At 35.7% G+C, this 25,710-nt stretch overlaps 1 protein-coding gene across 1 annotated transcript in view; it reads left to right on the plus strand.

Annotated features, from left to right (window-relative positions):
- ROBO2 (roundabout guidance receptor 2) overlaps nt 1-25,710 on the plus strand; it is a 622,866-nt gene that overhangs the window by 507,528 nt on the left and 89,628 nt on the right. Inside the window, exons 8-10 of the mRNA XM_062175939.1 lie at nt 10,471-10,595; nt 15,233-15,404; nt 20,952-21,157. Coding sequence (XP_062031923.1) covers nt 10,471-10,595; nt 15,233-15,404; nt 20,952-21,157 — 503 coding nt within the window. The remainder of the gene's footprint in view (nt 1-10,470; nt 10,596-15,232; nt 15,405-20,951; nt 21,158-25,710) is intronic.

Below are 25,710 nucleotides of genomic sequence, written 5' to 3' on the forward strand. Positions count from 1 at the left end.
CTTTGCTGTGTTATATCTTTGTGTTGATCAGGTTGCATTGCATATTCCTGGGACATATCCAATTCCTTGAATTAACACTTTCAAGATTTACTTTCCTTTATTTCAAGAATGTTTTATCTTGTTTTTATCTTTGAAGATTTGTTTCACCTCTTCAAACATATTAGTTGTGTTGGCTTTCTTTTGTCTTAATTCTATATTCATGTCTTTATATGTCTATATATGTAATATATATTAATATAACATATTAATATATATGTTATTTTTATTTCATTTAATATGATTTTTTAAAAGATTTTTATTTATTTATTTGAAAGTCAGAGTTACATAGAGAGAGGAGAGGCAGAGAGAGAGAGGTCTTCCATCCAATGGTTCACTCCCCAATTGGCTGTAATGGCACGAGCTATGCTGATCTGAAGCCAGGAGTCAGGAGCTTCTTCTAGGTCTCCCATGTGGGTGTAGGGGCCCAAGAACTTGAGCCATCTTCTACTGCTTTCCCAGGCCACAGCAGAGAGCTAGATCATAAGTGGAGCCGCCGAGTTATGAACCGGCGCCCATATGGGATGCCGGCGCTTCAGGCCAGGTCGTTAACCCGCTGTGCCACAGCACCGGCCCCAAGTTACAGCAGCTTGTAGACAGAAAGAGATACCATGATAAGCACACTATAAAATATGTATGTTATGATGTGCATTACAACTCAATATTATCTGCTTGGCACTACTTTTTAAAAGATAATAAATGTTTTACTCAAGGGATTAGTACGTAACTGGAATCATTAAAAGTATATAAACTAGGCCAGCGCCGTGGCTTACTAGGTTAATCCTCCGCCTGCGGCGCCGGCACCCCAGGTTCTAGTCCCAGTTGGGGTGCTGGAGTCTGTCCCGGTTGCTCCTCTTCCAGTCCAGCTCTCTGCTGTGGCCCTGGAAGACAGTGGAGGATGATGGCCCAAGTGCTTGGGCCCTGCACCTGCATGGGAGACCAGGAGAAGCACCTGGCTGCTGGCCTCAGATTGGCGCAGCGCAATCCATAGCGGCCATGTGGGGGGTGAACCAATGGAAGGAAGACCTTTCTCTCTGTCTCTCTCTCTCTCTCACTGTCTAACTCTGCCTGTCAAAAAAAAAAAAAAAAAGTATATAAACTAGCAGCTTAACCTTTGAGTTAAAATATATCTGAATACCTTTCTAAATCTCTCTCATGATAAGTTCAGCTTCCCAGATTTATTCAGGGTATTGTTTTCATTTTCTCTACAAAACTACTAGCTCTTTTTCCTTAGATATATTATGGTGCTATCTTTCAGCTGCCTCTGGGCCTAGCCTAACACTTCCGTGTGGTAGGGGCATGCCAAATGCTGGTGCAGTTAATTGATCCACACATATGCATACATAGGTAATACTTGCCTAGAAAATGTTTATGCAAGCAGCTGTAAATAGTGCTTTAAAAAGATTGAGCTACATTAATAGAAACAGACCAATCACATCTTCTCCATTCTGCTAGTAGGAGATAAAATACAACAGAAAGAAGGCACTAATGAGTTAGGATGGTGCCTTACTAAGCGTGTAATTAATGTTATTAAGAAACATTGCAGTTGCATATTAAAATTCCGTTAACTAAGCAACCCTTCAGCATCAGTACATTTGTTCCTTACTTGCAAGGTTTTTTTTTTTTTTTTTTTTCTTTTTCTGATTGGCGTCTTCATGCAGTCTTTCTCTAAAAAAATGAGATAATGGGATGTGATCAGCCTTCGTGTTTTAGCTGGAGTGCTGACATGACAGTTCTGGCAAGTTGACAGGTTAAGTGAGTGAAAATGGATGTCTCGTCTCACCATTTAGTTGAAGAGCTCTTTTTAAGCTATAGATTTCCCCTCCTCACTCCAACTTATAAAATCCCTTCTACCCAACATATGAGAAGGCTGGGTTTCCCAGTTTAGGAATTTTGGATCTTGAAAGGATTTATTTCACTACCTTATAAATGATTCCCCTTTTGCAGGTCAATAGTGAGTCAATATCTTTAACAATAGCATGAATATTGCCTTATTTAATAATTAATTCATTTTAAGTGTTTTCCTTGCCAATTAACAGTACCATAAATCAAAATTGTGCATTTTTATTTTCAGTATTTTAGCCAGGAAGGCACGTAGAAAAACAAAGCTTCTAAGGGTAAAGACAGAATAATATGGGAAAATGGTACATAGAAGTTCAGAATTTGTTCATTATTTTGATAGATTTTTCTAGGGTGTTCTCAGTAACATGTATAATTTAAAAGTTCTATGACAATTCTATGTTGAATCCCAGAATTCCTATAGTTATGTGATTTCCATTTTTACCTACAATTAAAAAGTAATCTGAAACTTAGTAAAGTTTAAAATGATGTATAAGCATGCCCTGCTTAGTTATATTTTGTTTTGTTTTATATTTATGACAATGCTAGCACTGTTTAAAACCATGATAGAATGAATGTAGATCTGCTAAAGCTAGTAGGGTCCATTTACATGGAAAAATACATGGTTCCACGGTGACCTTGATTGTCAAGTGCACAAAGATGTCAGGTAGGGTAATAGAGGCGTTTTCCTAAGTGTAGTCTGAAGTTTCTCAATTTTTACTGTGTTGGCTGTGTTTTCCCACCTGTGAGGAACAACCTCCCACCCTTTCCCTATGGCTTGAAGGAACAAATCAGAGTGTCACTTCTCTCTCCTCCTCCTCACCCCACTCCATTCCCCTTCTTCTCTGCTCCCCCATTTCCGTCTCTCTCCTTCGTCGTCCCTTCCTGCCTCTCTTACTTTTTATGTCGTCTTTTCTTCTCTCTCCGCACCTCTCCTACCCCACCGCCATCCTTCTCTTTTCCCTGCATCTTTATTTCTTTTTCTCTCTCCTTCTCCCTGATCTCTTTCTCTTTCTCCCTTCCTCCTACCCTGTTTGCATCTTCTTCTCTTTTCCACTCTCTTCTTCTCCCCTCCCCCTTTCCATCTTTCCCTCATGGCCCTGACTCCTCCTTCCCCGTCTCTGCTTTATTCCAGGCTAGTGTCAAGTTGCTCTTGCTTTGCCCAGTATACACTGCCTTGCAGCCTGTACTGGGATCATCATGCTATCACATGATTCAATTTCAGATGACATAGGCCTGAGATCTCTCAGACCATAAATCATTAAATATTTCTTTAAAATAATTGAATAGTGTTTTGAATTACAGTGCCAAGCAATATCTGAGTTCATTTCTAGCACAAATTTATTATTCTGGTGTTTTCAAGTAATGTATATTTAAAGAATACAAAGGCATTGACTCAAGTACAAAATGACTGTGTACTTATAGCTGTGTGTTATAACCCAGATTTTATATGCTTACCTATAAGATCCAAAAATGAAAGGTGTTGTTACCCGAATGTGTTCACTGTTTTCAAAGGTACTCTGTCCTATACATTTTATGTACTATTATAATGATTTCATTTGGATATTTACATTGTTATAGTTCAAAGAAAAGTATGTTATGTGTGAGTGTAAGTGAAAGAAACCACCGTAGCAGAACATATGCATACTTCTCTGGGTGAATACTTGCCACAATAAAACCAGAACTTTTAGCCTTTATTGGAATTGTTTCACAATTATAAAATGCAATTTCAGGACAATTTCTAATATTTTGTAGTCATAGTATATAATAATTAGGTAACTTCTTGGTCTGCTTATAAGCTTTTAGATAATTAAAAATCTTGGGTGGGAGAAGTCAGATACTGTGTAAACTCTTCTGATTAGTCTTACAACGATCATCAAATTCCCTAAGTATGATACGGATGTATAGAGACCGCAAGCTACATAATAGTGATATATGGGTTTTCATTCATGGACTGAATGTGATTTGTATGTATATAAGTGAAACTTTTCATAGGCAGACTGCCGAATGCAAAGCCTAACTAGATGCATGATGTAATTATCATGATTTCTTATAATCATCCTATTCTTTGAGAACATTTACTTTGTTTTTTCATATTTATGAAGGCAGTAAGCCATTTAGAACTTCTTCTTCATTTTGGTATTGAAACAACATTATATACTTGTATAAGATTATTATTAAAATAGATATAGTGATATCTTACCTTGAAATAAGAATTTTTAATATTAAATACAAGTTTAATAACTGGGAAAGGAAACAAATCACTCATCTAGAAAAGCTGTTGCCATAGTAAGAAAAAGTAGTTAGTTGGAAAGGTAAGTAATTTTAGCATTTTGATCATTTATATTCTTTGGAAATAATGGCAAGTAGCAAATGAATAAAATGTGATTAAATTGGCTTTATAAAAATGATTCTTTTAAATCCTCTATTTCTAATTTATATTTTCCTTTATAAAGATTTTGCTTCCTCTGAACTGCATTATATGTGAAGCTTTAGAGCAAATATTTTAAGACACATATGCATTCTAATATTAACTGATATGCCTTTAAAAATCAAATGAAATGTTAAATTGTTAAATAGTAAAGATTAAATAGAATTTAATATGTTGTAACAATACTCATTTATCAATTAGAAGCCAACCTGTTCTGATTATACTTTGAGTACATATTAATCTCGTACTAGTGGTGAATATACCATTGTAAGAACATGACTCATCTGTTTCTTGATTGGGAAAACCTGGTAAATAATTTTTTATAGCAACTTCTAGGATGGATTTTAACACAATTCCTGCATTTGTCTTATGTATTTTTGTTCTCCAGGGATAGTACAATTCACCTATAGTTTGGGGCCAGAAATTTTAAATTTGATATAGGGGCAGTCTCTACTGAAGGTTATATCAGAATTGCTTAGCAACCTTTTTTTTTTCCAACAACATATTTTGTCTTCACCCCATGTGAATTATTTCAGTAGTGAGTCAATATTGCTAGTGGGAATGTGTCATATCCTTCAGGTATAATGTGATGGAAAAAAATATTGAGTAGATCAAAAGTTTTTTTTTTGAAGTTCCTATTCTAAGAAATTCACTTAGTTCTTGCTTTTTGAAGAGTCTCGCCCCGTATCAGTCAGAGCTTACCACTGAAGAGAGGAAGGAAGTTGTATAGGCAGGGGGCAAAAATAGTGAACCAAATAATGTTAGCAAGGGCAAGTATCTTAAATCAGAAAGAATACAAAACAAATACAAGATCATTGTAGACAACATGGATCAAAGGATAGTGGATAGGTTAACCACAGGAACAAGCAAATGCATATGTGAGTCACTGGAAGAAAATTGGTCTGCTGTACCTAGTGTGGGAACAGATGAGTTTTGGGAGACTAAATCTTGATCCAGTGGGTAGAAGTCAAAATGCTATACTGAGATTAGACTGATAGTCTAATCAAGCCTTGCAGGTTTTCATCGCAATACAATATAAAGCATTGTAAGTTTGAATAAAGAGTTACTTGAAGAAAGTATATTTAAGAAATGTTGTAATACAGGTATATAAAAAGCATACACTTTTTTTGTAATTAGCTTAATAATAAAAAATTATTCTGAGAAATATAGTGTTATGATTTTTTGAATGTTCTAACATTGAAAATTGTTGAACAAAATGTTTACCTTTCCATTTGGTAATAGATAAATTATCAGTGAATCAGATAATGATTTGAAATGAACCAAATTAACATAACAACTCAATGTTAAAGAGATGTGACTGTTGCATTGGAATGAACCAAGCTGTCTGCTATTCTAACTGAGAACCTATGTACCCTTCAGCAAATTCAGTTTACTTGTCTTCACATCATAGATTTTTTAAAATTGTAAATGAAATACTGCCTAGGAATGATTTAATATATTCCCCAGCATTTAATGAGCATCCACTAAATGTTAATTATTATTATTGGAATACATAGTTTGTGACTAAGCTCATCTTCAACTCAAGGAAGTGTGGAAAGAGAATGTTTTAAAAATATGTTAATATTAACATTTAATAACCAAATACTATTAAATAGAAAAAACTTTCTTGCCACTTGAATTTGTCACCAAGTTCAAAATTGTTATTAATACTGAATAAAAATTTTATTCATTGAGGCAAAAAATTATACCCAAAGAACAAGAGCAGCTGAGTATGCCTGTAACCACCCTGTATCACATATTAATGTACCTAACCGCTGACTGACTCCATGTTAATGCCTGCCACACACAGTCATATTTTCCTGTAGAAACAACTCCGAACATGATGTGATTAACCTTTAGGGTCCTCCATCCCCTCGTCTCAAAGCCCACCTCATGCATGGCCTATGCTTCCTACTCATGTTCAGCCATCTGATTTCCATATCACCCACTCACTCTCACCAGCAGGCATTAGCATAACAGAGCTGTAGCGTGACTTTGATTGAAGCCAGCTTGGGCTCAGTGTAGTATCAAAGCATAATTTAGCAGAACTCAAATCTAATTCACTGTGCATTGTATTTAAAGTCTCAAAACACAGTTTCAAGTGAACTCTCCCAGACTTCTCATCTTAATTGACCTTGTTATATTTGGGTCTACTACTCTGGGTTATCACACAACATGCTTTTCTTAGAGAGCTCTTGTTTTTCAACCTGTGTTGATTAAACACTGAATTGTGCCACTGTGTTTGCTGAAGCTCATTTCTTCTTATAGCCAAAGCAATAAGGTATAATCACTCGGCAGATTAAGCAAGTATGTTATCACATCATAGCTAGAAAAGATTTGTCTAATTTTGCCGTCTTTTTTGAAATATATAGGAAAACTCCCATTTCTGTAACTAGTATATTTGTCTGCAGTTTATAACTCAATCTCTTTCATGCACATTGGCTTTAAATGTGTGTTTTGAATTGTTGTCTTGAGGACATAATTATGGTTTTTTATATTTAATGAAGGCCATCATAGAAAAATCCATTTTATGTATAGCACACATGGTACCATTGTGCTATGTTGATAAAATGTCACCTCAGTCTGCTCTCTCCCATTGGTGCTATCAGCCAAGGACTCTTTTCAAACCATTTCACTGCCACCTGGCAGAAAGACTGAAGCTGTAGTTGTGATCAGAGGAAATATTGATGTAGTTTTTCATTTTAAAAGCCTTAAAAATAAATTTCTGTAGCTGATATCCCTTCACTGAAGATTGCAGTGTAAGATGTTAGGGAGAGAAAGAGTCTACAAAAGCAAAAGTGATTGATGTAATTATTTTTGATGGTCCAACTTTAGGTAACAATAGGAAAAGACATACATTTTCAGAGACTCAGATACGCTAAACTTTTTGCTTTGTTAAATACTTCCACAGTCTTAATGTCCTGCTTTTTTTTTTTTTTTTCATTTTGAGAACAATAAAATGATTCACCTTTCAGTGAGGTCAGTTTGGCATGTGTTCTGATGAAAAGAAGCTATTGGAGAAGTTAAAAATAAAGCATATTCATAATAAACTGGAATAAATACTAGGGAGTATTTAAAAAGTTCGTAGAAAATGGGTATTACTGAAAAACTATGCATAGATTTTAAAATTTTTTGCACCAAAGTAAATTTTTCTTGAAATTCCATTTTCCTTAAACATTTTGATGATAGGTAAGGAACCAAATACTTAAAATTATAAAATGTTTTCACTGCTTTCATTCAATATTTGATGATTTAATCATATGTATGATCAGTTATTAAATTATAAAAATCGACAAAGGAGGACAGAATGGTCCATCTGGGACTCTAAAATTGTACTAAGTACTCATATGAGCTAATTTAAATTATTTCTGGCCCAAAGCATTGCAAGTGAACTGATAAGTTGAAAAGGTGACTTTTCTTAAAGACTATTAAATAGCTGATTTTTGTAAATTCTAGTGATAAGATACAAACTAAATTACTCAGTGTTTCTCCCTTAGCTGCTGTCCATATGGGCACTGTTGCTTTTCTTTTACTGGATTGATTACAAAGCACAAAGAACTATTCACTGATTCTTCGACTTTTCATGAGAGATAGCATTTTTCTAAAATATTATAGATGACAGAGACTAACCTTAAACCTTTAGTTTTTTTGTACAAAGGCCTAGTGGTTTCACATCTCTACTGAAAAATGGACACTATAGTATTTTAAGAGTTTCTCCTGAAGCAATTTTATAGCTTTTATTTGAACTATATCATTCCCATTAGAAAACATGGGTACAAATCATCAGTGTATTGGCTGATTTAGTAGAATTGTGTAGAAATACGGGGAAGATTGTATGGAGAGCAAGTAATATCATGAAAAAGCAATACAACATAAAGCACCCTGTGTTCAAATAGGTCCATAAATCTGGCTTCTCTGTACTGCTGGAGTGTGTCTTCTGTTATCTACAGTTATAAAAGAAAATTTAACTTAGTAGATTTATCCTTTTTGTCCCTGGGGTATGTGTTGTATGTGTTGAATTAGGAGGCAGTCTAACAGGGCACCAAAGACATAAGTAAATACAAATCTTGCTGAATGTTTTGGGGAAAAAAAATCCAAACCATGCTGTTGCTTTGTCAGTGCTATCATTCTTATAAGGATGAATAATTGGCTGTGGACTTGGGCTACCCCATATTTTACTCCGAGCTTGAATCTACACTCATATACTGGGTGAAGGTCTTTACAGGACATTATTGTTAGAAATCTTTACAGTTTGGATTTTAAGACTGTTGCCATGTACACCAGGTTCTAATGATTATAGCTAATTTTAAAGTGTTTTCTTGTTCTTGTTTTTCTATGTTTTCTATGTAAGTGACTGGTTAAAGTAGAAACAGGTGTTTGCAAAAATCATCAAATTTTTTTTTTTCTGTAAGAGAATTGGATATTGGTATAAAAATGACCATGTGAAAACTCATTACACTGTGTACTAGTTTTCACTTTTTTCTCTATCATTTAAATCTGAACCTCCTTGGGATTTTTGTCCCTATCCCTTTCTTTTCATTTCTTCTGAATGACTTGCGTCTTTGTCTCATTATGTTTGCTTATAGCACTTTACTAGTCTCCCAACCAAATCCCTTATTTAATTGCTTAAACACCCCACCTACCCATACTGTATGTATTGCAGGGTTAGAGCATCCAAAAATTCTGATTGTCTATCCCAACTTAGGAAGAGGCAGAATAAAAGCTTTGTTTTATAACCAGTGATGTTGATATAACTTGGGCCCTCCATTGTTGCCAAGTTACATTCTGCATGTTGCATGTGTTCTTCTTGTATTTTGCTCTGTGAGCTCTTTGCTTGGAATTTGTTTACTTTCCCACTTATCTGAATGCTGCTGTTTTGTCAAAGCTTCCATAATGTGCATTTCCTACACAAAACCTTTCCTGGCTACCACAACACAAAAGACTCCTCTCTCTCTCTTAAACTCTATCACATGTATTATATATACTGTAACTTAAGTGCTTCTCCACTGTGATCTGAAAATATTTCTGTGGTTTCACTTACCATCATCTTATATAGTTGTTGGCACAGTTTTGTGTAAGTTGTCATTGTCTTCATGTTTGTTTGTCTTTTTTTAAATTTTGAAGCCTTTTTAAAAATATTTATTTATTTGAGAGATGGAGCTACAGTGAGAGGGAGAGACCAAGAGAAAGGTCTTCCTTCTGTTGGTTCACTCCCCAAATGGCCACAACGGCCAGAGGGGCACTGATCCGAAGCCAGGAGCCAGGAGCTTCCTCCAGGTCTCCCATGTGGGAGCAGGGGCCCAAGGAATTGGGCCATCTTCTACTGCTTTTCCAGCCCATAGCAGAGAACTGGATGAGAAGAGGAGCACTGGGACTAGAACCGGCACCCATATGGGATGCTGGCGCCGCAGGCAGAGGATTTACCTACTGCGCCATGGTGCTGGCCCCTGTTTGTCTTATTTTCCATTAGATTGTGCACTACTTGATGGCAGTAGGATAAAAGCTTTTCATCCCTCTGTCTTTGGTGCCCAGTAGAGCTTTGTAATAGTTCACTAATGCTTATCTATCTAAATGAAATACATTAAACTGAATTAGCCGCTTAAATACATTTCTTGTTAGTTATTTTGTATGCTATACTGCTCTTCAATTCTTCAATGTATTTAACCCTTCTCTTCTTGAATTCTAGAATATAAGCACTTTACGAATAGAGTTCATATGTTACTCCTTCTGGTATCCTTGTACCTCAATATTTTGCAAATATTGCAAGAAAATCCATTTTGCCAATAGATTGATTTTAGACAAAGGAGAGTTTGTGTAAAGGAGTGATTTTATTTCTGTGTTTATTCAATAACCAGAACCCATGTTTTTTCTTAGAAATGCTAGAATCATAATAAATCTTAATTTCCTATGCAAGCTTATAGGCCACAGGATTGCAAGGTACTATGCTTAAGATATGTCTGCTAATAAGTTTACTTGTTTCTCCACATTTGATAGAGTCTTCTTTCTTCATTTCTTTTGTGTTTTGAGAGATGTGTGGAAGTAAATCAAAAGCTGTAGCCTCTCTCTGGCTCTGAGCAATCCATTTAGTACCAGATTTCCTCTTTGATATCTTTTTCTTTGTCAACAGTTGATACTTACACACTTTCTTTCCTTTTAAATTATAGCTCCCCCACAATTTGTGGTTAGGCCAAGAGATCAGATTGTTGCTCAAGGTCGAACAGTGACATTTCCCTGTGAAACTAAAGGAAACCCACAGCCAGCTGTTTTTTGGCAGAAAGAAGGAAGCCAGGTGAGTGTGAGGCCTGTTTACTGAAGTCTCTGTGCTTCTCCTCTCTTTGGGGCTCCTTACAGTTTGCCTTGCTTCGGTTGTTATCGATGTTAAATTTCTCTTCTTTGAAAAAAAATGAGAGAATTCTAAAACAAGCGGATATCCGATGTTCCAGTACAGCATTCTTTATGTGCTAATGTAAACTTTGCGAAGTTCTGTGTCTTATATAAAATAGGTTCAAACCAGTGTAATGAAATTATTTTGAAAAGTCCAACCAGAACCTTTGTATCTATTTAAAATTCCTGAAAGTAAAGATAATTTTGCTTTTTTCCAGTGTGTTGTTTTGTATGATCAAGTGAGTTAATGTATATAAAATACTTATAATAATCCCTGGTTCCTGAAAAAAAGTGAAAATCTATTCCCTTAATTGACCTAGAATGTCAATCCCCACTCTTAGCATAAATGACTTTTCAAAAATCACTAATTTAGTTATGCTTCCACTTAAGAAGGGTATTTTTTCATTGTTGGTTTAGACGGGAGATAACACATTGTGTACCAGAAAGAGCCAACCCCTGTCTTGTTTTTGCAAATGCTTTGGTTTGTCCTCACTAGTGCAATGATATCTCTTAATTTCTGAAAAAATCTTGTTGAATATGTTACATTAGAACTTGGCTAAAACACGGACAGGTGCTTAGGTTTTGAGACAGTGAGTAGAATTTCCTCCTTAGTATAAATCGGAAATTGTGCCCTTTGCCTAAAACTGTATCTGTGTGCTCCCGAGGAACCCATACTTTCGTTCTAGGATCCGCAGAACTATTCCTGAGGAGACATGTAGTTCAACAAGAACTCTACTTGTGTTCTCCCTCAGCACATTTTGTTGTTAATCCATGTTCACTTTCAATGGAAGTCAATAAAAATTCCATGAAATCCAGAAACTATGTCAGAGCTGGAAAATATGTTAAGATACATTGAGAGATTAGCACTCACATATGTCTATCTCACTAGAGCAGCCTTAGAAAGTTTTGGTCCACCATCATATCTCATTGTGGGTTCCTATATATTCCTGTACCATCCCCAGTCCCTTTTCCTTTCCACACTCCTCCTCACTGGAATCATTTCCTCTGTGCTATGGGGGAGATGAAGTTGGTGATTAGAAGTTAAGGGAAGATGGCATCCGCCTTGTCCAACATCAGACCTGTTCCAGACCATAAGTCCCAATTTTTTTTATCATTTAGCAAGTATGAGATTTTTACTTAGAATTCCTTAACTTTTCAATTAAAACTTCATCTCATATAAAAGCATCCATGACTCCAAAGTGAGTGTGAAATCACATTACATAAACACAACCACCCTGAAGAGGAATTTGAAAACCATTTTCCTCATATGACTCGCACAGTCTTTATAGTTCTATTTACCTTTGCTGAAGCTCATTTTTTCTTAATCTAAAACATGAAGATAAAACCCCTTTCTTTTAAGTCATGGAGATTACACAAATAAGTTGGTTTATATGTACAAATGCTTTTCATATTATGAAGTTGAAGATGCTGTGATGTACCTGATAGTAAATATAATGATGTAAAACAGTTTGATTATTGCAAATTTATTCTTTAAATCCATCCATGTATTTAGTGAAAGCCATCATCATGTATCTTATTATAACATTTCCACATTGCATGGAAGATATTGTATAAAATACATCTTGATCCTATAGTCCAATAAGCAGACGATATGCAAATGGGATACAGTATTTTAAAATGATGTTGAGAAAAATAATGATGAAGTAGTATTCCTTTTTTCTGTTGACAAATTGGCATGCAATTCTAGAAATACTGCTGCTCAGAGTTACACAAAATTTCTATTTAGGTTTAGTTTGATTTAATTATAATATTAGGTCTAGTTTTCTTTTCTTCACCATTTCCTCCCCATCAGAGAGAGAGAGAGACAGAGAACAGACTGAGAACAAAAAAAGAACTGCTTGAACAAATTTTAAATTTTCAAATCATGAACCAGGATGTTAGGAAAATAAATTGGTCTTACTGTCTCCAGCATCCAATTTTTGTGGTGATCTATGACTTTCCAGCAGTAGAAAGAGTTAAAAGCCTAGACTTAATGGTCCATATTCCTCAATATGTGCTGATAATGCCAATTTGCACTAATAGGACAGCCAGGCACTTCAAGGCAAGAAGAGCTCTATGGAGTTCCTGGGTTTTGCTTGTAATCCATTTTCTTTGCCTATGTCATGCAAGCAGGGAATAAAGATGATGGGTTAACCTCAATCAAATGCCATTTTCCATGTCAACGAATCATTTAGAAGGTGGACTTACAATACATTGTAGAAAGGAAGAGATCCCAGGGAGAATTAAGCCCATCTGATGTATTAGTGCTATGTAAATTAGTATTCTAATGGCTAATTGTAGGAAAGTGCACACTTTGAGTTATTGTATCATTTTCAAGTGGCTTTAAAATTTAGACCCTTCTCTGTTAGATGGTTTATTTCAGTAATATATTTGAACTCCACAGGAGAATTAGCTTGTTCTCAAATTATGTTTCATATATAGGAAACGTCTACCCTTAGATAGGAATACAAATTTTAGAAGAGAGCAACAGCATTTTGAAATTATATTGCTGACATACTAGCAAACATCACTCCTTTTGGAAGGAGTTTAATAACATGGTAATGTTTATGTAAAGTGGGCTTATAGTGTCACACTTGAATATAATAAAGTGGACATCCATCATGTTGCAATAAAGAGAAGAGCTTCTAATTAAAGTAGGACATCATTTGCAGGATTAAAGTCATTTAGTGTAATTGAAAAGTGTTAATACCCTATTTTATCCTCTTCCATTGGTATTACTTCAAGGGTAAAAACATTTTAAGGTGAAAATGTGTCTTGTGCCTTTAATTGAATGTTATTACCTCCTGATTGCAACTTATTGAAACTGTTTAATTATAAACCTGGAAAATTAATTACTATATTGAGAAACATATCCCAGAGGGTTATAATGTTCTTTTTTGTAAGTAAATACAACATAAAAATTGATATGTCCTTATTTATAATCCTGCTTGAAAACATATCTCAATATGATTTATTATACCCAAATGTTTTTCTTAATTGAACACTAGTAAAGCAACAGAGGTCACCCTCAGTAATGTTACTGCTCTCATGTAAGAACATTTAAACGTTTGTAATTAGGCAGTATATACAACTTAATATGAGATATATAGTAAGCTAATCTTTACAACACCATTATGAAATTGTTTACATTCACAAGTATATTTTCAGAAACATTCTGCAGCTTCTTTTTAGTTTCAGTGATTTGTAAAATCTTAATTAGATTGCAATGTTTGTTCATTGCTCCTCTTCAGGCTGTTACAGACTGCAGAAACCTTATACCAGAGGTACCTTTGGCTATCATTGTGTCAGTCTCAGTCACACACTTCTGAATATTTTTAGAAGTATTTAATTTAGAAGTATTTAGTTAAATTTAATTGAATCCACCAAGTATTCAGAACAATTATCAGAAGTTGTATTTTGCATTTTAAAACATTTATTTTTGTTTACTTGAAAGGCAGAATTAGAGAGAGAGAGAGAGAGATCTTCCATCTACTGGTTCACTCCTCCAAATGACCATAATAACTGGGGCTGTGCTATACTGATACCTGGAGCCCAGTGCATTTTCTGGGTCTCACACATGGGTGTAGGGGCCCAAGCACTTGGACCATCTTCCCCTGCTTTCCTGGGCACATTAACAGGGAGCTGGATCAGAAGTGGAGCATCCAGGACTTGAACTGGCTGCGATATGAGATGCTAGCATTATAGTTTGAGGCTTAACCAACTAAGCCACAATGCTAGCCCCTATATTTTACATTCCTTACTACTTTGAAGTTTATAAAGCATGTATATAGGTAAAGCATCAGTCTGGAACATCTCAGTATCTTAGGAGATATCAGATATGCATTATTCTATTTTTATAGAATTAGAAATCATATTCCAAAGATATTAATCATTTAGTAGAAAGTCCAGGAGAAAAAATTGTTGAGGTAAATACCTAGATTATTTTTTAAAGTCTTGAGACAAACACACACACACACACACACAGTGAGAGAGAGAGAGAGAGAGAGAGAGAGAGAGAGAGAGATGTCATTTACTGGCTTTCTCCTGAATTACTTTAGTGACAAGAGCTGCCTGGACCTCAAGCTGGGAGCTGGGAACTCAACCCAGGTGTTCAGGTCCCAGCTTCTGGAGCCATCACCTACTGCCTCCTGTGGTCTGCATTTGTGGAAAACAGGATTTGGGACCCAGAGTCTTGAATTGAATGCAACCACTCTGATGTGGGACTTGAGCATTTGAAACAGTGTCTTAACTGCTAGGCCAAACACAGAACCCAAATACAGAGAGTATTTTTCAGAATACAGGCATTTATCCCTTCAACTAGAGCATGCAAACTTCTTGGAACATACTATTTTCCTATGATATGGGAAAAAAAATTTCCCAGTGAAATCCAGTGGGTGTCATTTAGTTATTTCAGTACTATACAATTTTAAATGCATGTACTTTCTTTTTTCTAGTGATTGTCTCTTAATTGTAATAGTTGCTGCTAGCATTATTTTCCTTTGAGTAAGAACAGAATATTGATGAGATTCTTTGCTTCCGTAGAACCTACTTTTCCCAAACCAACCCCAGCAGCCCAACAGTAGATGTTCAGTGTCGCCAACTGGAGACCTCACCATTACCAACATTCAGCGTTCAGATGCAGGTTACTACATATGCCAGGCCTTAACTGTGGCAGGAAGCATTTTAGCAAAGGCACAACTGGAAGTTACTGATGGTAAGATATTATTGTTACTAAATTTGTCTGATAAAAATTTTGACTCTAATTTCATATGGATTTTCTGATTTGTTTATTCACTTAGCTCAATGTTTGTCTACTGAGTTTCAATCAAGGAAAGGTAAAAATTTTGTAATGGTTTCTGATTTTCCTAATTTAATTTCATTTTTTTCCCAAAGAAAAACATCAAAGGCATTCAATTTTATTCTTAAAAAATATAGGAATGCACTATCTTAAAGATATGATATCATACTGGGACCAGTGTTGTGCCATAGTGAGTTAAGCCACCCGGTCCACAGTGCACGCATCCCATATGTGTGCTCCTTCAGGTCCTGGCTGCTGTACTTCTGATACAGCTCTGTGCTGATGTACCTGGGAAAGCAGCAGAAGATAGTGCAAGTACTTGGGCCCCTGCCAACCAAGTGGGAAACCGCAGTGGAGTTGCAGGCTCCTGGCTTAGGCCCCAGCCATTGTGGCCATTTGGGGAATGAACCCAAAGATGGAAGATCTCTCTCTCTCTCTCTCTCTCTCTCTCTCTCTAACTCTGCCTTTCAAATAAATAAATCTTAAAAAGAAGGAAAAAATGACATCACATTTACTGGTGTTTAGAACGGTAATCTATGTATTTTTATTTAAACTTATACTGACATGATTTCTTCTAATACATATTAATAATTTTAGTTTACTAGAGGAGGAGTTATTAAAATTAATATTATCAGTGAAACAGAGATTAATTTTAGTTAGCTAATCACATTATGACATTCTTATTACTTTAATTATACATTCACTAAGTTAAATTAATTAAATACCTTCCAAAGTGCCAATGGATGCCAAAATTACTATTTTTTTATTTGCACATATGTCCTTGGAATCTCAACTGAGGCACCTACATTCATGGATTGAAAAGTTGAAAAGGATGTAGGGCTGTGCATAGCCTGCTTTTTAACAGCAGCTTATTTGTTACAACTAACGGCTTGGGAGTTTTGGTATTTCATGAACATCTGAGCATAAAGTTGATCACTTTTCTGTGATGTCTTAAATTGAACGTGCTTTCTTGCTCTCCTATATTCATGAGGAATTTTGGTTTTGTTCTTCCCTCTACGTCCCTCAGTGCTGGCTTCTGAGATATCAGAGCCTTAGTCTGTGGTCTCTCTGATTCTTTTCTGTCTGTGCTGGTGAAATATGATGTGCTTTCATGCAGTTCAAATTTACATGTAGATTAAAAGGTCATTTAAAATTAGTAGAAAGGCAGTACTTCTTAATATCTGTTCACGATAAGGCCTGATTCAGCACCATGTCAAGAATGGGAATAAATAGAAGAGACAAACAGTGGCTGTGTGGATAGTGAGTCGTTGACAGCTGCACCTGCTGTTGCTGCAGAGACTTACGGCTAGGGGACTGAAAGGAGAAGTCAGGTTCAAGGGTAGCAGTGATGAGAAATTCTTCTTTAAATGGACAAGATCTTTGATCTATCATACCTGCGTAGTTCTTTAAAGAATAAAATGTAATTTTTAAAATCTTTTTAAAGTTCTCTTTTTTATCTTTTTAAAGTTCTATATATTCCTCTATCAGCAAAAATCTACAGATAGGTCTACACGGAAAGTAAGATATTCTGGACAAAGTCCAAGTTTTTTTTAAATTTATTTATTTCAAAGCCCAAGTTTTATTCTGTATTAGTCTGAAACATTCCAAATATAATGCTTAAGATATCTACTGTCATCTAGCTCCTTATAGTATTTTATAGAAAATAAACCCTGAAGTCCTTCTAAGTGAAGAAATAAATTGTTATTGGAAAGACAAACTGTGGCTGGCACGGTGGCTCACTAGGCTAATCCTCCACCTGAGCACCAGCACTCCAGGTTCTAGTCCCAGTTGGGGTGCCAGATTGTCCTGGTTGCCCCTCTTCCAGTCCAACTCTCTGCTGTGGCCAGGGAGTGCAGTGGAGGATGGCCCAAGTGCTTGGGCTCTGCACCCGCATGGGAGACCAGGAAGAAGCACCTGGCTCCTGGCTTCGCATTGGTGCAGCGCACTGGCCGTAACGGACATTTGTGAGGTGAACCAACGGGAAGGAAGACTTTTGTCTCTGTCTCTCTCACTGTCTAACTCTGCCTGTCAACAAATAAATAAATAAATAAATAAAAAGACTAACTGCTTGTAGAAAGCAAACAGTTAAATTACAAGAGGCAGTTTATGTGACTGATGTGATTCATGAAACAGGTAGATATTCAAAAGTATGTCCGATGCAATGAAAAGGAAACCATTTGAAAACTTAGTTGGGAAAATATCACAAACAGTAGGCTTTATGGCTTTTCTGAAGTCAAAATTAAAAGAGAGATGATCAGGTTTAAATTTTCTGAACAATTTTTTACAACAGACTGAAATATTCATTCCTACATTGATTTGTATTTAAGTAACCATCACAGAGTCAACATAGTCTTGTAGAAACATTCACATGTGTAGGAGTGAAATGGACATTTTTTGATATGATTGTTTTTAGTCCTTGTTTATAATCCTGTGAAACTGCGGACTTCCTACTTGTTACTTGTTGAATATTATGGTTAGTGGTAAATTAATCCTGTGAATGTAGAGTGGATTAAAATTATGTCTTTGGAAAAACTGATGAAAGGAAGAGAGGGAAGGGAGAAGAGGATATTGAGGGAAAGGGGTAAGGAGGGAAGTGTGGTTGTCTTCTTGGAACTGTACCTATAGAATGCATGAAATCTTGTCTACTTATAGTAATAAAAAAAGACAAAAAAACATATGGTGGAAATTAGAGTTGTTGATTTTTACAGTAAAGAAATCCAGCTTCAAGAACCTAAATACACACACAAATAACTCTAAATGTTACACTGCCACATTAGATGTTGACTTCAGGTTCTATTCAGACTAGTCATTTTGATTTTTAGGCTTATTAATTATTTAATAAAATGAGAGCCATTATTTTCATTTTGAACATATTTTTGGTATGATTCAGGGTAATCCAAGCCAACAGAAATTCCATTGTAGAATGCAAGCATATGCCATTTTCAGAGAAACAAGTGATTATTCCATCTACAGCAATATTTCTGTTCCATTTTTGCACTGAGACTCATTTTCTGGAAATATTTTTAATTCAAGTGTTCATATGAGATTGCTAGTGATGATGAGAGGTGCTATGTTGAGTGATAATTTTACTGATTATAGACTGAGCTAAGATATTTCAAATGTACTTGAGTTTCAAAATACTCTAAAAGACCTCATTAATTCATGAGCACTGTTCTTCATTTCTTCTTTTTTTCTTCAGCTTTATCATTTTGTCTCCAAAAATTAGAAAATTATATTGAGAATTCTGTGAGAAGAACCAATAGAATCTAACAGGACAGAGGAGGTGAAATGTATTTATATTGACAGTAAATGTCATGGCATGATCATATGCGAACAGTTTATTGAAGATTTATAATGCATATTTAGAGAAGATCATGGAGTTGTTCACAGATCACTGGAAACCCTAAATGTTCATTTAACCTTTGGCCTTAGTGTCAGGGAAACATGTGGTCATCTTTCACCCATCACATCCTTGAAACTGAAAATTCCTTCTGGCCAGGAGGTTTTCAATTACTTTATTGATCAAATTCATTCCAAAGATGATGAGCTACTACTCTTTTGGACAGTAAAACAGAGAAGAAAAAACTAATTCGACAACCTTTGGCTGCATCTAATGATTTCAGTGACATGACAATAAAAAGTTATAAGAACTTACCTGAATCTGTGTACCTGTTTTTTTTTTTAAACAAAGAACAAACATCATTTAAGATAATGCAGACTAGTATTCCCACTAAATTGAAAAAAATTGTAGCATTTTGTGCAGTGGTCTATTTTTGACCCAAAAGGAATTAAATGCCATAAAACTTAGAGAGTTTCTGTTTTCCCAATTATTGCCAGATGTATCAGAATTGTTATACTATCATGCTTCCACATTCTTTTAAGAGTATTTTACTTCGAAAGTGAAGAATGCTACCAAAAAATCGGTGAAATTAATAGCTCTTTTTGTTTTGGAAATAAGCATTTTTTTTTAATTTTCCTTAGAGTTTCAGAATGATGTCATAGATTTAGAGAGATTGAAGTTCACAATATCATGATTTATGGAGGTTCTATGTCATAACTACTAATTAAAATTCAACAGCTTTTTCATAGAAAGCTCTGAAAAGCCTGATTAATTTTAATGTTGTGTTTCCCAAAACTGTGAATGCTGATAAAGCTGGTGTGTATAGATTGGGAAATAGAGCACTGTATAAACTGGGGTTTACAGAAGCTCATGACCAAACAAAAATAGAGCCTTAGGCCAAGTGACTTTTTAGATTATGTAGATTGTAATACAAGATAACCTTTTCAGAAAAGATTATTCTTATCACAGTTATTTAACAATAATTAAAAACCATTGTATTTGTTTTCCTTTCTGAGAAATATGTATGCTTTTATGTGTTGTGCATTATATTATTTGTGTAATATATTAACTACACATACATATAGTAAGTGGCATATTTTGGATAATTAACCGAGGTCTGTGATAAATTTTATAGAATATTTTCTAAGATAATCTTTCTTGGACCTGGACATGTAAATTTCATTCTCAGATGGTCTTTTAATGAGTTCTAGATGAAGTCTCACCTCCAACTTACTCCATATTTCTGTCAACCTTTTAAATTATGCCGTACATTCTGGTGTGCTTCTTAAATCATTATTAAATACTTCTGAAGGTACTGAAGATACTGTTACAAAACGGTATCTCATAAACAAAGAGCACACTGAACCAAAAGCTTATGAAATTATGGAAATCTTACCCAGATGACCACAGGAATGAATATATAGGTAAACAAAGATTTTGCATGTAAAATCTATTTTTGTCATACTATAAACAGCGTCTAACTGGACTGCTTTTCTTTATCAGTTATAGGTACTTGTTAGATCCACATATTCAAGTGATATGACTGTAGTTGAAAACTCAATGTCACGAATTTAGAAATAAATTCTTCATTATCTAGTATTTTAACATCAACAGAAAAAGTTTAGCTTATATAAACACAGCACATAACTGGTACTGTAAAGGGTGAAATTGTGTATTGTATATATTTATAATAAAAGTAAAAATGAAATTTGAGTCTATGCATATGATGCTACACAGGCTTTCACAAATATGCATATGAAAGAAAATGAGCATTTTACAACAGTCTACCATAAGTTATCTGTATTTTATTTTCATTTTAATAAAGTTAAGCTTTTAATATGATTATTTTCCTAAAATGTTAGAATTTATGCCAATATCATTTTAATTATCAGTAGTACAGAATAAGCAATAAACAACAAAATGGCCTTAGATAGTGTATACAGATGATGTGTAGTGTGAATAAATGATCGATATGATCATATCGATATATGATAGGCACAGAATATGCAGGGATGAGTTGTAAGTAATATGTGTGTGGGTTTTACCTTACTTTCAGTTTTGTATGTCAAAGCTACTGGATTTCATAGAAGTTAAAATATCCTGAAAATATCTTTGTCCTTTAGTTTTGACAGATCGACCTCCACCCATAATTCTACAAGGCCCAGCCAATCAGACACTAGCAGTAGATGGTACAGCATTACTGAAATGTAAAGCCACTGGTGATCCTCTTCCTGTAATTAGCTGGTTAAAGGAGGGATTTACTTTTCTGGGTAGAGATCCAAGAGCGACCATACAAGAGCAAGGAACGCTGCAGATTAAGAATTTACGGGTAAGTAATATACAGTTTCTATTTGGGTATTCTTCTTAACCTAAGTATTGCCCTAGGGAAAAACTGGGGTGAACTGAAAATTTTACATTCCAACATGATTGCTATACATTTTATACCAGGAAATATTTTTCATAGTTTTAAAATGATGCATTGAAATTAGAGGGAAGGTCATTGGACTTAGGTAACTCATAAATCCATAACAGACCTAGAAAGTTCCTACTCCTGCATCTACTCCATATGTAAGCAGCCAATGATACTAGCAGTCTTCAATACATAAAGTTATGATAGTAATAGGGTGTTTAAGATAATTTAAAAGTGACAAATGTTTCCGGTTTACTCTCATTAACAAAGAGTGTAGGAAAATGTCAATAAATTGGCTTGGCCAAGCATGTTTGTGAAAAAAATAAATAAATAAAGTGATGAGCCTGAGCATACAGGAGACAGTTTTGCCTTGCCGGTGGAAAAGCTTATATTTTAGATTAAATTGCAATGGAGTTTAAATTTCAATCTGTGAATAAGAACAAGCCATGGTTTTTCTTTTAACTGAAATTTACATGATAATGACTATTCCTGGAAACTTAACCAGTTGGATATGCCTCAGGAGCCATGCAAAATAAAATGTCTATTTCTGAATATTGTATTAGTTATGTATAGACTATGTAACAATATTAACAAATTTATAACAAGTTAAAGCAACATCCATTGTCTCACATTTTCTGTGAGCTGGAAGCCTGTGTGGTTCTTGTGCTTCAAGGGTTCACTAGCAGCAACCAGGTGGCTCTTTGGGTGTGGCCTTATCTGAAGATTGGCTAGTGACTGATCTGCTTCCAGGCAACATGAGTGTCACAGCATTCAGTTCATTTGGCTACTGAACTAACAGCATTAGCTTTTTGAGGACTGTTTCCTGGAGGCTGTCTTTAGTCCTTGCCATGTGGTTCTTCACTAAAGTATTGGGTGCTTTCTCAAGTCAGAACAAAGCGTCTTCCGGCAAGGTGGGCATTACAGTGCTGTGTAACAAATTACAAATGTGACAACCTGACACTCAGGAAACATTCTGTTCACCAGATGCCAATCAACATGTCGCACTCACATTTGAGGTGGATTCCATGAAGTGTAAATGCTAGGACTATGTGAACATGAGGACAGCTTGTCCTCGTCCTCTATTTGTTTCTTCTTTCTTTTTTTTTTTTTTAATATTTATTTATTTGAAAGGCAGAGTTACAGAGAGGCAGAGACAGAGATGGGGGGGGGGGAGAGAAAGAGAGAGGTCTTCCATCCGTTGGTTCACTCCCAGTTGGCCACAATGGCTGGAGCTACGCCAATCCAAAGCCAGGAGCCTGGAGCTTCTTCTGGATCTCCCACACAGGTACAGGGGCTCAAAGACTTGGGTCATCTTCCACTGCTTTCCCAGGCCATCACAGAGAGCTGAATCAGAAGTGGAGCAGCCAGGACTCGAACCAGTGCCCATATGGCATGCCAGCACTGGAGGTGGCGGCTTTACCTGCTATGCCACAGCGCTGGGGCCCTATTTGTTTTTTCAACTCATTTAACTAAGGATGGCAAATCTCCCTATCTCCCAACCTCAGACATCAAATGCTATACTAAGGCAGGATAGTATATTATGGAGATCATAAGTCTGGGCATCAGAGCCATAACTAAGATAGCTGATGTCATAGTGTATGAAGAAAAATTGATTGAAAATTACTCTGTGCAAGAACAGTATTGGAATCTGGTGTCCAGGTAGAAATTGGGGACTAAGATGAAGCAAATCAGCATAAAACAGTATTGTTTAATTTTCTCATTCAGAAGCCACAGAGGAAAGTAAAAATATTTTATGACATATTTTTGATCAAAATTTGGAGAGTTCTTCTCTTAGGATAGGAATATATTTGCAATTACATGTTAATCTGGTTGTTTATTTCATACAGTTACATATGCCAAAAAGAAAAATGCTTCCATTTTTGCAGCTGCTCACACACACATATGTAGTAATAAATGCTTCATTTATTACGATAACATACATAATTTAACTTTAATTTTGAGACACAAGCATTTACTATTGCTCCAAGTAGAAAAAAATAAGATGCCAAGTTCAATTAAAAGAAAAATATATTGCTGCATTGAGCCTGTCATTTTATTGATTGTAAATTAATTGTTAACCTTCTTTGAACAAAATGCAAGTTATTAAAACATTCAGGCCAACTGTCTTTGTGTAAATACTGTACCCTCTCTCTCTGGGCTGAAGGCAGACATGGGCCATGCAGGTTAATGTGTATTCTCTGTGTTGTGCAGTTAAAGGGTGTACTTGAATAGTCAAGATCTCTAGTAGTGTTGGAAAGAAGCAATCGAAGGTGGGTACTTGTTGATGTCTAAGAAACTTTGAGCCCTGTGACAGGCTTCTGAGTGGTCTCTGTCAGATGCCAGCCCCTTAGGGGCCTTTCTGCAGCCAGCTGTATGAGCACAGTAGCAGATGACAGAGTGTGCCAGACATTAATCTCCTTTTATGCCATTAGTTCTGGACGAAAGGGAAAGATGGCGAGGCATTGGGGCCCAGAAGAGACATTCTTTAAAGCCAAAGAGATGAAAAGGAATGTAGTAATGATGACCGTGATACGACAGTGCATTTGAGCAGTGATATTTAGACTTTTAATACCACTTTTGGTGAAGTCCAACAAGAAAATGTTGTTCTTTTTCTGTAAGATGATTGTCTCCAACGGGAGATAAAAATGGGTTTTCCAGCAATCACTCTTACAGCCAAGAGAGATTTTCTGAAGGTCGCATTCCTTTGTGTCCCACTATTTCTTTTTCAGTACTTCATGCAAGGGGAAAAAAATAACTTGATGTATATACTGTGTTATAGTCCAGCTAATTGGTAACTGAATCTGTATCTTATGAGACGTGGAATATTGCAATACTCATTAAAACACACCTACCACCGCTAATGTCAGACTTGTATCTCCATACAATGACAAGGAGATGCAGTTAAGAAGCATTACCTACCCACTCTTCTTTTAGCGTTTGCACGTAATAACAAGTGCTACATTTTAGTTCAACAGCTATAATAAAATGCAAATTCTTTTACTCTTTTGAGGACCGTATTCAAATGAACATCCCATTAGAATCCAACCTCGGCTCATTATATTTAGTTTGTGAGTGATGCTTCTTAAATGCAAAGATTTTTAATGACTATAATGTGTGCATAGCTGCATTTGAAAGAATGGCTTTTTCTACAATAGCCATTCCCATCTTCCCTCTGTGAAATATAAGACAATTGTGCCAAGATAAAATGGCCAAGAATGATGGGCCTGAGCCATTTGAGACTTAAGGTAAAATACATAATGACATTAAAATCAATTAAAATGGTGGAAAGGCAGTAACATCTGAGCACAAATAATTTACCTGAGAATCAATTGTGAAAGCAGGAGTTGCCGATGCACTTACGTTTTGAATGGAGCAGATACAATTTTCCATGAACTCCCATATTTCACTAACAATTAGACTCATGCACATCACAGAATTTTAATTCTATGTCTTCTCCCATTGTCTTTTTTTGCTGATCGTTGTCTCCTCCCTGTCTCACTTTGCCTTCGCCCCGAAATTAATGTGAAGAATATTGTCTGCTGTGTATGAGATTTTGGGGGTTGTATCTTTTACTGATCTTGGGGCTTTTATCCAGGTCTAATCATGAAAGTTTTTGCCTTCGATTTTTGCAAAATAGAACTGTTAATGGTATTATCAACTCTAAAAGGTTTTGCCACATTTCACTGAATAACAAAAACATTTGAAGTGGCTGATGCAATGGCAACTTCTAAGTATGAATAAAAGAGTTTATATATTAGATAATTTTTACAATTCCTTTCAGCTGAAAATTTCAGTCACTAGATAACATGTGTTTGCTTTTAGTGATATAATTTGATTTCATTCATTGTCACACTGCTGCAACTTATATGTAAGTGAATGACAGATTCTATAGCAAAACTTTAATTTTTCTTTTTTTCAAAAAAAATTTCTTTCTTCACTTTTCTTTGCATCTTTCAAAAAAGAGAGGAACTGTGCCCCTCCCTGTTATCTCATATTTACTTGCTACTAGATACATTTTATTTATTCAAATACAGTTGAGACAGAAATGACTGCACTCATGATTTTCTGTAAGTTGATAGGATTCTGCATAAACCTGATCCTGGAATATCTGTATCTAACCTCACATAGTAAAGCCCCAGCATAAAATGCAGTTAAGAAGGGGTCAGCGCTATGGTATAAAAGGCTAAGGCTCCACTTGCAGCACCCGCATCCCACGTGAGTGCCCATTCATGTTCCAGCTGCTCTCTTCCAATCCAGTTCCCTGCAAATGGCCTAAGAAACTGTAGAAGATGGCCCCGGTGCTCAGGCACCATGTGGGAGACCTGGAAGAAGCACTTGGCTCCTGGCTTCGGATTGGCACAACTCTGGCTGTTACAGCCATTTGGGGAGCAAACCAGTGGAAGGAAGACCTCTCTGTGTTTCCACCTCTCTGTCTGCAACTCTGCCCCACAAATAAATAAATAAATAAAATC

Source organism: Lepus europaeus, chromosome 2 (genome assembly GCF_033115175.1).
Source record: "Lepus europaeus isolate LE1 chromosome 2, mLepTim1.pri, whole genome shotgun sequence".
NCBI lineage: Eukaryota > Metazoa > Chordata > Mammalia > Lagomorpha > Leporidae > Lepus > Lepus europaeus.